Source organism: Ornithodoros turicata, chromosome 5, assembly GCF_037126465.1.
Source record: "Ornithodoros turicata isolate Travis chromosome 5, ASM3712646v1, whole genome shotgun sequence".
In the NCBI taxonomy this organism is placed as follows: domain Eukaryota; kingdom Metazoa; phylum Arthropoda; class Arachnida; order Ixodida; family Argasidae; genus Ornithodoros; species Ornithodoros turicata.
Genome location: NC_088205.1, coordinates 45,086,610 through 45,098,824, shown reverse-complemented (window position 1 = coordinate 45,098,824; position 12,215 = coordinate 45,086,610). Strand labels below are relative to the sequence as shown.

At 43.8% G+C, this 12,215-nt stretch overlaps 1 protein-coding gene across 3 annotated transcripts in view; it reads right to left on the bottom strand.

The window, feature by feature from the left end:
- LOC135394422 (tumor suppressor candidate 3-like) overlaps positions 1-12,215 on the bottom strand; it is a 118,822-nt gene that overhangs the window by 100,383 nt on the left and 6,224 nt on the right. For all 3 annotated transcript variants that reach the window (XM_064625157.1, XM_064625155.1, XM_064625156.1), the window contains exon 2: positions 1,129-1,301. In XM_064625157.1, the coding sequence (XP_064481227.1) occupies positions 1,129-1,301 (173 nt within the window). The remainder of the gene's footprint in view (positions 1-1,128; positions 1,302-12,215) is intronic.

Genomic DNA, 12,215 nt, shown 5'->3' with positions numbered 1-12,215 from the left:
GTCGTGCCCGTGTCCACGAATGCTGCTGCTCTCATCAAATGAGAACTAACGCTTATCTGACCATGTTTTATCCCGATGTCAGGATAATTGAACCCTTCCTGTGGGCCTGCCAGCAAAGGAGACCATAGGGAAGGCCATAAACCCTGTGGTCCACATTCCGCTGTCGGCATGATGTATAACAAAGGAGGTCAGTCCTAGTGTTCTACTAAGATTGGATTGTGCCCGTGTTGCATGTTTTTCGTGGATTGACGGGTTAGTGGTGTTCCCGGAGACATGAATCACTGTCACCCCTTTTGTTAAAGCCCGCCCCTGTTCGGTATTGTTCGTGCACTGGCAGGGCAGTCCTGTTCCGAAAAACGTGAGGCACTGTCGGCCCTTTCGTTTAATCCGGGGTATGGGGAAAATACCAGGGAAAAATAGTCATCAGATAAGCCGCACCCGCGGATAAGCCGCAGAGCGTCCGCGAAAAAAAAAAGTCGCGCATAAGCCGCGGCTAATACGCGTGAAAATACGGTACTTAAAAAGGGGAAAAAGGAGAGGAAAACTATACATAACGTTTCGAGCGGACGCTCTTCATCAGAAAAAAGGGGGGAGCAGGAAGCTAGTGCCGGAGGATGTTAAACATACTGCCCAGCCCACTAGGGCAGCATGTGTAACACCGGTCGACAGTTGATTAGAAGCCTAAAACCAGTCTTTCGTTCAGGCCCGTTGGATGGGTAGTGTTCAGATAATGTAAACAATAAAGGCAAACAATGACCAGACAAAGCAAACACCAGACAACATGAGCCAAGCATGACCAGACAAACCAGACAAAGGCAAAACGATGTGTGCGAACAAATACCACTGATGACGCAGAGCAACATCAGGATAGTCTTTTGTCAATCACACTTTCATGGGATTTGTGACCAATGGTGCCATGATTAGCAAACAACTGACAACGGGACAGCATTCCTATCAATCAAAAATGCACTTAATTCTTAATAAGATAATTTGAATTGAAGCTCAGGTCCTATCAAAGACGTGTTCATGGGTAGGGAAAACCGCCCCATGCGCATCAGTTTAGATGGACGAGGCTTCCCAACGTTTGCTCATCTATAGACTGGCCCAGAAGCATATGATGAAACTTGCCTGCATATTGAACAGTGACGTTGTGGAGAAAGAGCTGTCAACATGATGATGAATGAGTAGTTCCTAGGGGAAGCCTTCACAAATTGTCGGAACTTTTCTCCATTGAATCGGATCACAGGACGCTTCAAGCTCATTTCCGTAAGTTGCTGAACACGTTCCCCTAACGTTTGTGCCTGAAAAAGAAAACATGCAGTCATTGATGGTGTGTAACACACCAGCACTGTCAACACCACAGTAACAGCCGACCCTTATGCTGCGTTTTTCTTGCGTAAAAGCTGCGTTTTCACGCCCTGTGCGAAATTTTGTACATCGCAGCTGCTCGTAGCGCGTGATTCACTGCATCAGAGCAGGTTTGGTATTTCACGCAGCATTCACGGGCGACCATAGCAACTAATCACGGCACAGCAAGTCATTTCGGGTTGCGGTCCACCATCCTAATTCCTTTTTAGCAATGGCCGCTCTTACAGAAAAGCTGCAGAAGGACATCTCCAAGTAAACCAACTTTCGCTCGTGAGGGTCCATTTCACCAAATGCAAATCAATCACAAAGGAACGCACACAAAAACAACCATTACAGGATGGAACAGAAAGGCGAGGAAAATGTATCGAGCACTTCGTAAAGCACATACGCCAAACCCGCTGTGCACGCAGCAGCAGGATAGGCGCCCCATGCGGTTTGACAGGCGTATTTTTTCACAGTGCGTGGCCATGCAGAATTTTATCCAGCGCGATATTCACAGAAACAAGCAACATGCAGGCCGGCCTTTAAACAATTTTTGGGCTAAGCAGCATGAAAGAACCATGCCTACCAGTTGGCACTGTTCAGCGTCAGAGCAGTAAATGGATATACCCTTTTGCTTAGACAACCCAGAGCAATGAATTTTTTATTTTGTGTTAGGGCCACAAAGCAACTGTGGCTATGGCAACTATGGCAGCAATGGAATGCCAATAATGAATCATGGCAAATGAACAACTAATATGTAGTCACGTATCTGCCACTTTCGCTTTAGTGTGTCCACTGCCCTACGAGTCCACTTCTCACACAACATAACTGCCATCAATATTCAAGCAGATCGGGGTTGTTAAGTAACTGAGTATAAATACCTGAGTATCTCTACTCAGATACTTTTAGTGAATCTGAAGAAGAATATCAGATTTTCATATGCATACTTTGTAACTGTAACTATAGTTACCCATTTTCAGCCTCCCGTATTTCCTGTTTATGAGCAGGTTTGAGAGAAAACAATCATCACTGACAATCTACCTGTACATAAACAGGTGGAGCAGAGCAAGCTCTGTGGTATTCTGACAGAATGCAATGCAATCCGCACTGACCACTTCCTAGAAGGTAACCTAGGTTCAAGTCACAGCTCCGCGTGTCCTGTCTGGGTGTTTTCCCATTCTATTGCTGATAATGTAGCCTTTTTTCACTGAGATGTGAGCAGAATATTTTTGTAAATATAGTCACCCACACACAAGAAAGAAAAATGTTACTCAATACACCGGGGGACCTATTCTCATCAAAGTAATCGACCTCGATTACTTTGTGTCTCGCCTGTCATTGGTCGTTACACGAAGAAGGTGTGAAGAACAGAGGTGAATGCCATGCATCCTCAACCAATAGTAGATCCCTTGATCCTGCAATCTTCGTGCTTTATCAGAGTGCCCATATCACAGCGAGGCCGCCCTTCCGAGTGCTCTCGCCGGAAGCAGAAGATTGTAGTTTGTATCGTGAAAGAGAAATTTGTGCCGACGTGAGATATGTGCTCGTAGAGTGCATAGCCTACAGCGTGGCGCCACTTGATTTCCAAACAAGTGCTGCCACCGTGCACGCACCATTTCCCCATCATATTGTACTCACCACTAGCATTGCCGCTATACTCTTGTGTGCGGTGATCAAGGGGAGATGTACGGAGGCCTAAATATGGACATATGGGCCGTCGCAGGCCTTTATTAATTTTTAATTGTTTTGATTGTCTGTAGGCGCAGCGCCTGCGATTACCGAACTGCCTCGGAGACATCTGCTTCGCGGTCTTCTGACGAGGTTTAATTTCTGGTTCTGTGCTGTCTTTTGTTTTTTTTTGTTTTTTCATTTTGCCTATCCCTCCGTGGTTTGTCTGGCGTTTGTACTGTCGCTGACCCTTGACTCGCAGCGACAAATTGGGATTGTTTCTAAAAAGTGTTATCGATATTTTGAAATTATGGGCCTTTCACCGTTGTGGTTGTGTGCATGGATTTGTTGTGGTTTTGTTTACTGTTAGTGTTGGAATAATATATTTCATGTTTGGGGGCGTTCTTGGCTGAGCAGAATTGCGACTGCGAGTGAGCTGTCTGTGCGGTTCTGTTTATTATCTGTTTGTGCAAATATGAAAGATTAATCTCGCAGCTATCTTTGCTTTGTCACTTCGCATACCCACACGCTGAAACGCAACACCCCTCAGGAAATAAGTCATGGGAGAAGCCTTATTCCACAGTATGTTCAGCACATGAACAAAGATGCCGTAATGCAAAAGCACGATACGAGTAACTTTTCGAGTGGTTGCTAGGATTAAATCGGTGGGCAAATAAGTTAGAAAACTATATTTACGTCTTGGGATAACAGCAGAGCATCTCTGATATCATCACAAACATGCAATGACAAAAGTGACCTAATAAAAGCGTCACGACACTACGTTTCCACTTCAGTAAGAGAAGCAACATCCTCCAAGCGCATCGGCGGGCGAACGTAGCAGGTAGCGGCACCCTCGCCCACAATTGGCGCATCAGCGGCAGCAAACGGCAAAACCAAAACTAGTGTCTAGGTGCCACAGGGTGCCAACTGCCAACGTGGCGAAATGCGCAATGTTTTACAATCCATGCACATGAAGGTTATTCCACAGTGAACTGAAGATCACCACATCACATTAATTGTAATACATGTTTACACCTTTTCCCTCCTTTTCCCCTGTCGTTTATTTCAGTATAACACACAGCGCCCCCATGTATGAAGGGAAGCGCAACATTCCTACTGTTCATGTACTAGAGACACCGGTGGACAACAGCTGGCATGGATACTGGCTAGGGACGTAATAGTGACGTAAAGTAATCGAGCTTGATTACTTTTGACGAGAATAGGGCCCCAGGTGGTGTGCTAATATTGTTAAGCAGAAAGCTGAGACATGTGTAGCCAATGGAGGAGGTGTTTTTAATGACAGCCGGAAGGATGGAAGCCGAGGCCAGAATGAATTGGGCGCGGTCTTGCGCGATGGTCAGAGCAATGGGGATGATTGCGATCCGTGATCTTCCTCACAATATGTTTTTCATTCGTGCCAATTTGTGCTCATATATCGAAGAGGCACTATTAGGACCACACGAAAAAAATAGGAATTTGCCTAAAAATCCGGGCTCTAGTCACAATAATCAAAATCAGATGCATGATGTAACCCCCCCCCCGAGACTAGAGAACACGAAGGAACAGACACAAACATGAAGTCTACATTTAGTCTACAGTTATATCTACAGTTAAGTCTACAGTTTTACATCATGCATCATCTTCACCAGCTCGCTTGCTTCCTAGCCATTTTTTCATTATCAAAATCAGGTTCACCTCTAAAGGTCTCAAGTTGCGTAGATGTCGCCGTGCGACACTGAAGTGAGTACTTGTGGTGCTTGCACCTCATAAGAATGTTTCATGTCTGTAAGGTGAGGCTGTCATATCATGAAGCGTCATTTCAAGGAAAGTGTAGGTGTCAATCCGTGGTCAAAACGAGGAGAGGGAAGTAAGTACATCACATGAGAGAGGAGGAGGGCAGTGGAGAGTTGAGAGTAAGGGAAAGTAGGTCACGGAGCAGAAGCCAATGTACGTGCACCATGGCAGGTAACGTCACGGAGAAGAGCACATCTGCGGAAGCGATCTTGGCGGTGCACCAGATACACGGGGGAGTCTGAACTTGCGGGTGTGCAAGGCGCGTATGGGCTGAATTCAAGTACACGATGGAATGTAAACAGAGTCCGAGTGCCGGGCCAAGTAGGCACAAAAAGGAGACGGATTCTGAATAAAGGCGACGAGCTGCCAAAACCAAGGAACAACACAAGCAACGTCAGGCAGTGGATGCAACTGCTTGGGTCCGAACATTTCCGCATTTTGAGCATACTTGAGCACACTTGAGCATTTCCGCCGCATTAATTACATTAATCGTCCTTCAATTTTTTTCCTTCTTCTCACAACTGCATAGCATCAGGTATTTCCTGAGATGTGTCAATGTCAAGATCATTGTAAACCGTTGGCAGGGTGTAAAATTGTACAGGACCTCAAAAGGTTGTCTGATATGCTTCTGTGAGTTCACCTACAGTGTAGTTGATTGCTGCTCCAGTGGTCAGTGTCCATTGCAATGTTCTCTCGCAAGACAAGAAGAATCTTCCTGCTGGCACGTTCAACTAAGCCATTTGTCCCAGATGCATATCGGAAGCACTTGTTGGACGTGCCTGTTGCTTAGGTGCTTCTGCATTGACCTCGATACCATGGCCATACAGTTTTCTGCTATAATGACATGAGGGTTTCCAAATGATATGACTCTTTCTTAGATGAATTTCAGCAAGCGTTCAGTGGATTTATCCGGTATGTGCCAGGTTATGATGAGTCTTGTTGTCAGGTCGACTGCAGTGATAAAGTATGTGTCGAGTATTGGTCCAATGTAGTGCAGTGCTACTTGTTCAAAGGGTACTTTCAGTAGGTATTGTGGATGGATGGTCCATGCTTGAGTGCCAGAACAGCAATGTACCTTCCACAGCCTTTGTATTCTTTCGCACAGTCTGTGACGCCATTGACGAGATGCTTCCAGTAGTACCCTTTCTGAATTTTTGGCAGTGTCCATCCTGATAGTCCTGATATCGAACAGCGGTTAGCTAGCATAGAATCGCAGATGGTCACTGTCGATAAGATACAAGCAATGACTACATCTCACGATAAGGAGCTTGCTGAATTGAAGTCCAAAGTATCAGTCATGACCAAGAAATTAGACGATCTGGAAAACCGATCGAGACGGAATAACCTGATTATTAGAGGTTTACCTGAGCCCGCGGATGGTGCAGTGGAGAATGTGCTAGAAGTATTAGAAGATCAGATCTTCAAAGTAATGGATATCAAAGTTAAAACAATTGAAAGAGCACACAGAATTGGCGCCAGGAAACCCAATTACAAACGGCCTATTGTGTTACGCACGCCAATAAGCTAAAAGGAACCAACATTTATGTTACTGAGGACTTTTCGGTTGCTGTCCGACAGACATGTACAAAACTGTGGGTCAGTGCAGTGGACAGCCGCGCGAAAGGTGATAGAGTCCGACTAGTATATGATAAGTTGCACATCAACAACGATGTTATCAAGTGGGATGAAGAATCTGAATCCAGAGTTTGTGTAACTTCACACACTAGTGGCACAATTCCTGATCATGCAATGGGCGGCTCATCTCATTTGATCAGTACTGATAACCGCAGAACATTGCGATCAAACTCTAAACAAAATCACGCAACATCACGATGACCTTGCAACTTGGATCGTGACTTTCTTCTTCTGTCTCTTAATGCTCGTAGTATAGTTAATAAGATAGATAAATTAGAGTTTATACTGTTACAGTATCAACCAGATGTTGTAGCGATCACTGAAACCTGGCTAAGACCAGATGTTGATAACACTGAGATATTACCACCCGGTTATAAGATGTTTAGAAAAGACCGGGATAATAGAGGCGGGGGAGTTGCTCTTATTGTTAAACGTGCCATTTTCTGTACGGAAATTGATTGTATTGACGATATTGAATCCGTTTGCTGTCGCTTAAAGTACGGCTCTATGTCACTGCTTGTGATTAAGAGGGGATATCACCGAGGAGCCATCTCCGATTCACGACTTTGTCGCATGTAGATGGCGCCACACAAACATCCGGGTCTCAGCAAGGTGAAAGCTCTAATCAATACCCCTGTTACGAGTTTCTCCTCCGCGGGATTGTGTAGTTCCATAAACACGTGTGACCTCCTTGACTATTGAGGTGCAGGGATCTCCCGTCATGTGTGGGTTGCCAAGGTCAACTGAGCTAAAGGAAAAAAGATAGGTCCGACCAAGGCGAATTCTTCTTCATTGTCTCTTTGTGGACTGCATCTCCTGACTTCTGGGGTTGATGTTATCTTAGCTTTCCTAAGCTTTCCATGTCTGAGTTCTTCGACACCAGCACGCAAAGTGGAAGTGTTACGTTTCGTTCGCCGCGCTTATTTCTTTAAAATTATATTGACCTGCTGATGTTTCTTTGGCTGGGAGTTGCAAAACATTTCGCAGATAGAAGCTAGGCTTTCATAAATCCAAGTGCTGTGTATTCACAGAAAAAGTGTGGTGCATTGATTGATTGATTACCTTATCATATAGAATTTCTCCAATCTGCAAAACACACACGCAAGCGAACCTATGCTTGATTAACGATGAAAGAAGAAAGTCTCTGAAAAGGTTAGCCAGTTGTAGGACTCGAACCCACATCTTAGTTCTTTCATGTCTATGCTTGATGTTTACGAGTCTCATACCATTTTTTATTTCTCCTTTATTGGGAACGGTCACAATCGGGCAGGGGGACACAAACAGGCGACAAAACACTTTTGCATAGATTGAGAAGTTACCCGTCAAAAAGAACTCGTTACAAGTTAAGTTACCGTGTGCAAAATGTAACTAAGTTAATAACTAAGTTCTTCAGTCTGAAATGTAACTCGCAGTTACTGAGTTACTTAAAAAAAGAACGAGTTACTCCAAGTTACTTAGGACACAAAATAGCATTACGCAGGTGCAGCGCGCGTCAGCAGTTGAGTTAGACCTTGAGTTACCTGCGGAGGAGTGCAACACGCTTAGATCGTTTTCGTTTATGTCCAACAATAGACCTGTCCCTGTTTGTAAACAAATGATGTCATAGTGTTCGACAGCGCCAAAATTTGGTAGAATTGAACTACGCTCGAAGCTAGAGGTGAACAAGGTCACGCCCGAAAGCCACGGTCTTGAGGGGATTACGATATGGTCCCTTAAAGGGACGCGACCCTCGGTCCTACTTTTCTTTCAATGGGAGGCAGCAAACAAGTGCCCGTTCGTGGAACCAAGCCCTCTCCCTCCGATTTGTTTCGGTTTCAGGCAGTCTACCAATGTCATGATGACGTTTTCTGGTAGATGTCTAGTCGAACGCTTTGCATCTTTACTCCCTGTGGGCGCACAATGGTTCAGCTTCATTTCAATGGCAGCGGTTCTTATTTCCCGAATAAAATACTGTCATTGATTGAATATCACGTTTTATGGCACAAAATGCCATGGAGGAACCGGAGAGAAAGCAAGAAAATATGTGGATGTGAGCGAAAAGCGAGTTAAAAGTAAATTGGAACTTCACTTAAGTTACTTTGGCAAAGTTACCTGAAAAAGGAACGAGTTCCCCTGAAAGTTACTACAGCGCAAAAGTACCGAGTTAAGTTACAAGTTACCAAAAAAAGGAACTTAGTTACAGTAACGAGTTACTTGTAACGAGTTACCTCGAACTCTGTACTTTTGTTTAGAACTTCTACTACAATGTCATACCTTCGTCCTATTCGATGTCTGACTTATGGGTGACGGAATAAATGGTCCTAGAATATGAACCCACAGAAGAAAAAGAAAAGGCAATGACAGTAAAAGTGTCGCAGTCGGTAAAAATGTGAGCGATATCGTTGGGTGAGCTCTTGTCCGATGAGAAGAAGAAATGCCCCCGGAAAAATTGTTCCCGGAAAAAATGTTCCCTGGAAGAAATGTCCCCGGAAAAAATGTCCCCTGAGGAAAATTCACTTTTGGTACGCGTGGACTGGTTGACTTCGGACGTTGATTTTTTACTAGGACGATGTGAACGTTTGGATTTTTGAGCACCAAAGCGAGTAATCGTATATCCTATTCCATTTCCGAATCAAATATGGAATTCAATGTTCGAGTTCCAAATCGAATTGATGCTTCTACTAAAGCGAATATATTTGAATAGTCCCGAAGCTGCACATCAGGTCAAAAAGGTCACACATCAGGTCATCAAAGTAATTGGTTACTTTTCTGACAGAGATTAACTTGTCTTTCTGATGTTCTGCACCAAGTCAAGCCCGTCAGCCTTAATTGGGCAGTTCTTCTTTTTTAGTGACTCTACTTCTACTATAGCAAGCGGAGGTCATTGTAATAACGTTCTGGAATCTCAGGGTCTCTCACCCTAATCCCTTCCTACACCAGACGTGTAGTACATGAAGCTTTTGTGGTTTAGTGAGTCATGGGGAAGTTCCACGCAATGTTCTCCCACAATCGGGTCAATGGCTTTCGGGGCCATAAATACAGTAGCCATACAGATCTACCTCTTCTACGTGTTTGTGTTTTTTGCTGTTCTTCAGCTGTTCCGCTGTTGAACAGCTTTTTCTTTTCCTTTTCTTTCTTTCTTTTCTCCTTTTTTTTGCTTGAGGCACACAAGGACGGGTATAATTTGCGTGAATGTAGAGTAACGACCGGAGTAACGCGTTACTTTTCTACTCGTTACTCAATCACATTTGGAGTCCAGTAATTGGTAACGGTAATCAATTAGCTTTTGCGTAGAAGTGATGGTAACGGTAATCAATTAGCTTTTGCATAGAAGTAATGGTAACGGTAATCAATTACTTTTGTTGAGTAACGAGCACAAGACTGCTTGAGGGGTCATTTTTTGTCGACCATTTTTTCCTACACCCGTACGCATATGGTGTCCACCACATGCGAAATCATTATTCAGCATGAAACGGACGTAATCTTTAAATTTCCTTATCAACTCAGCTTATCTTGCTACAATTTACATAGACGTTTCGTGTCCTCCGTTGCTTTCCATGCTGGAGCAGCGCTCACATTATTTTATGCCCTCTAGTCTAACGTGTGCAGCTTCGACATTATTCTCCCTGGTTTTCTTTTAAATAATCAATCAATCAATTATTGAAATGTGTTTGGAAGAAACATCGATGCGATTAGGAATTCGAACGTTGAATTGCATGTTTGATTCGGAATTCAAACAGAATATAAGACTACTCGCTTCGGTTGACCTTTCCTTTTTTCCCTTTTTCTTTAATTCATCTTCATATTGAGATACCCCCCGTGTTTATTCACACTGTAGCAAAAAGCCGAAGTCCAAAGTGAACAAGCCCACGCGCATCAATATTGGATGTCCCTCAGGGGACATTTTTTTGTGCACATTTCTTCCAGCTGACAATTTTTTCGGTGGCATTTTGATTTTTTGGGGGGTGGGGGCATTTTTTCCTAAACCCCTGCACCGGAGCAACTAATAACAAAGGCAGTGCCGATTTTCATACTCAGTGCAATTAAAAACTTGTATGCTTTCAAAGACAGCACCATATAAAAGTAGGATACATGGTCCTTTCACCGAAAAATTGGCGGCCACTGTGCACAGAAAACAAACAAGGGTGATCGACATAGCTGCAGACTTGCCTGCCGGAAAACTTGCATTGCCATACCGATCAGGTCGGAAAAACCCTAGGCAAGGAACAGACTGGGAGATTGCGACACACATACTATCTCCAACAATCCCAAACAGCAGACGCTTTTGTCATTCCCTTACCTAATCTCCCAAAAAGAGCTGTTTCAAGGACTTCATCAGAGGGAATGGAACCTTTCAGGAAAGGGAATCTAGGATAGGGTGTTGGATTTACGCTGTTGTGTGGCGGAGGGATTCTTTGTACCCCTTTAGCCCACGATATGGCGCCACAAGGAGGCGCAAATGCAGCGCGCTACCAACCTTCACATTTTATCATATATCGAGAGAACAGATAGTCGGATGTGGATGATCCTCATGTTAAAATGCTCTAGAAAGATTTTTGCTTTGCCGCTCCAGGAAAATTTCCGCATAGGTCTCTTAGTTTTTTTATCAGAGCGTGTCAAAGCTTCAGTATCCAATTTTGGTAATTTTTTGTACTTCAATAACGCGTTCAGAAAAATGTCTTGAGAAAAGCAATATTTTTTCCTGGAGCGACAAAGCGCATTTCCGAATGCTATCCAACAAGACCAGTCTCGTGAAAATCGGTTCATTATTTACCGAAAGAGACTGCAAAGTTTGTCCCATAGAAAATACATGGGGCCGCCGGAGGTGGTATCCCCTCTTAACATATATCGGCCACCAGGCTCACATGTCTCTTACATGGATCGCATTAATGACTATCTAGCTGTTAACCTAAGGTCATTTCGGAATGTTTTAATAACCGGAGATTTTAATTTGCCTGGAATAGACTGGTCGCGATTTTCTATTGGTTCTTCAGATCGTAAAAGTTCTCAACAATTATTGGATATGGCCTGACACAACTTGTTGACAAACCGACAAGGGTTACAGATTGCCAACACTCCATTCTTGATCTTGTGTTTGTGTCCGACGTTCTAGTGGAATCTCACTGTACAGTAGAAAATGGTATATCGGACCATCAGATGGTGGTGATTCATACAAGTGTAAATACCTGTGCAGAACCAACAGTGAACAAAACAATCACTGTATACAGATTCAGTCAAGCGCCAGATAACGAAATACTCATTTACCTTGAGGACAATTTTGAATTATTTCAGAGACAGTGCACGTTAAGTGATATTACGGTCGATGAAATATGGCGCGAGTTTAAGCGCGTTGTGTTTCAATGCCTCCATATCATACCGAAGTGCTGCAAGAAGACTGCAAAGCACAACCCCTGGATTAACCGGAAAATCATCCATTTAAAACGTAGAATAGCCCGAACTCGAAAGCGACTTAGGCAGGGAGTGAATTCGATGGCACTAACATCAAGAATGATCTGCCTTAAGGATCAACTGAGAATTGAGCTAAAAAATGCTAAGCAAATTTTCTTCACCACTACGCTTAATAACTTTATGGAAAAATGAGCCTTCCAAATTTTGGCGACAATTGTCACCAAAACGCAAAGATGACATCAGACTTCGCCGTAATGAGGAGGTGATTGAAGACCCACAGAGGATAGCGTATTTGTTCAATGAATATTTTCAGAGTGTCTTCACTAAAGAGAATCTCAATTTAAGAATTTGTTGCGAATCGTCAGCTGCCCCCATCTCAA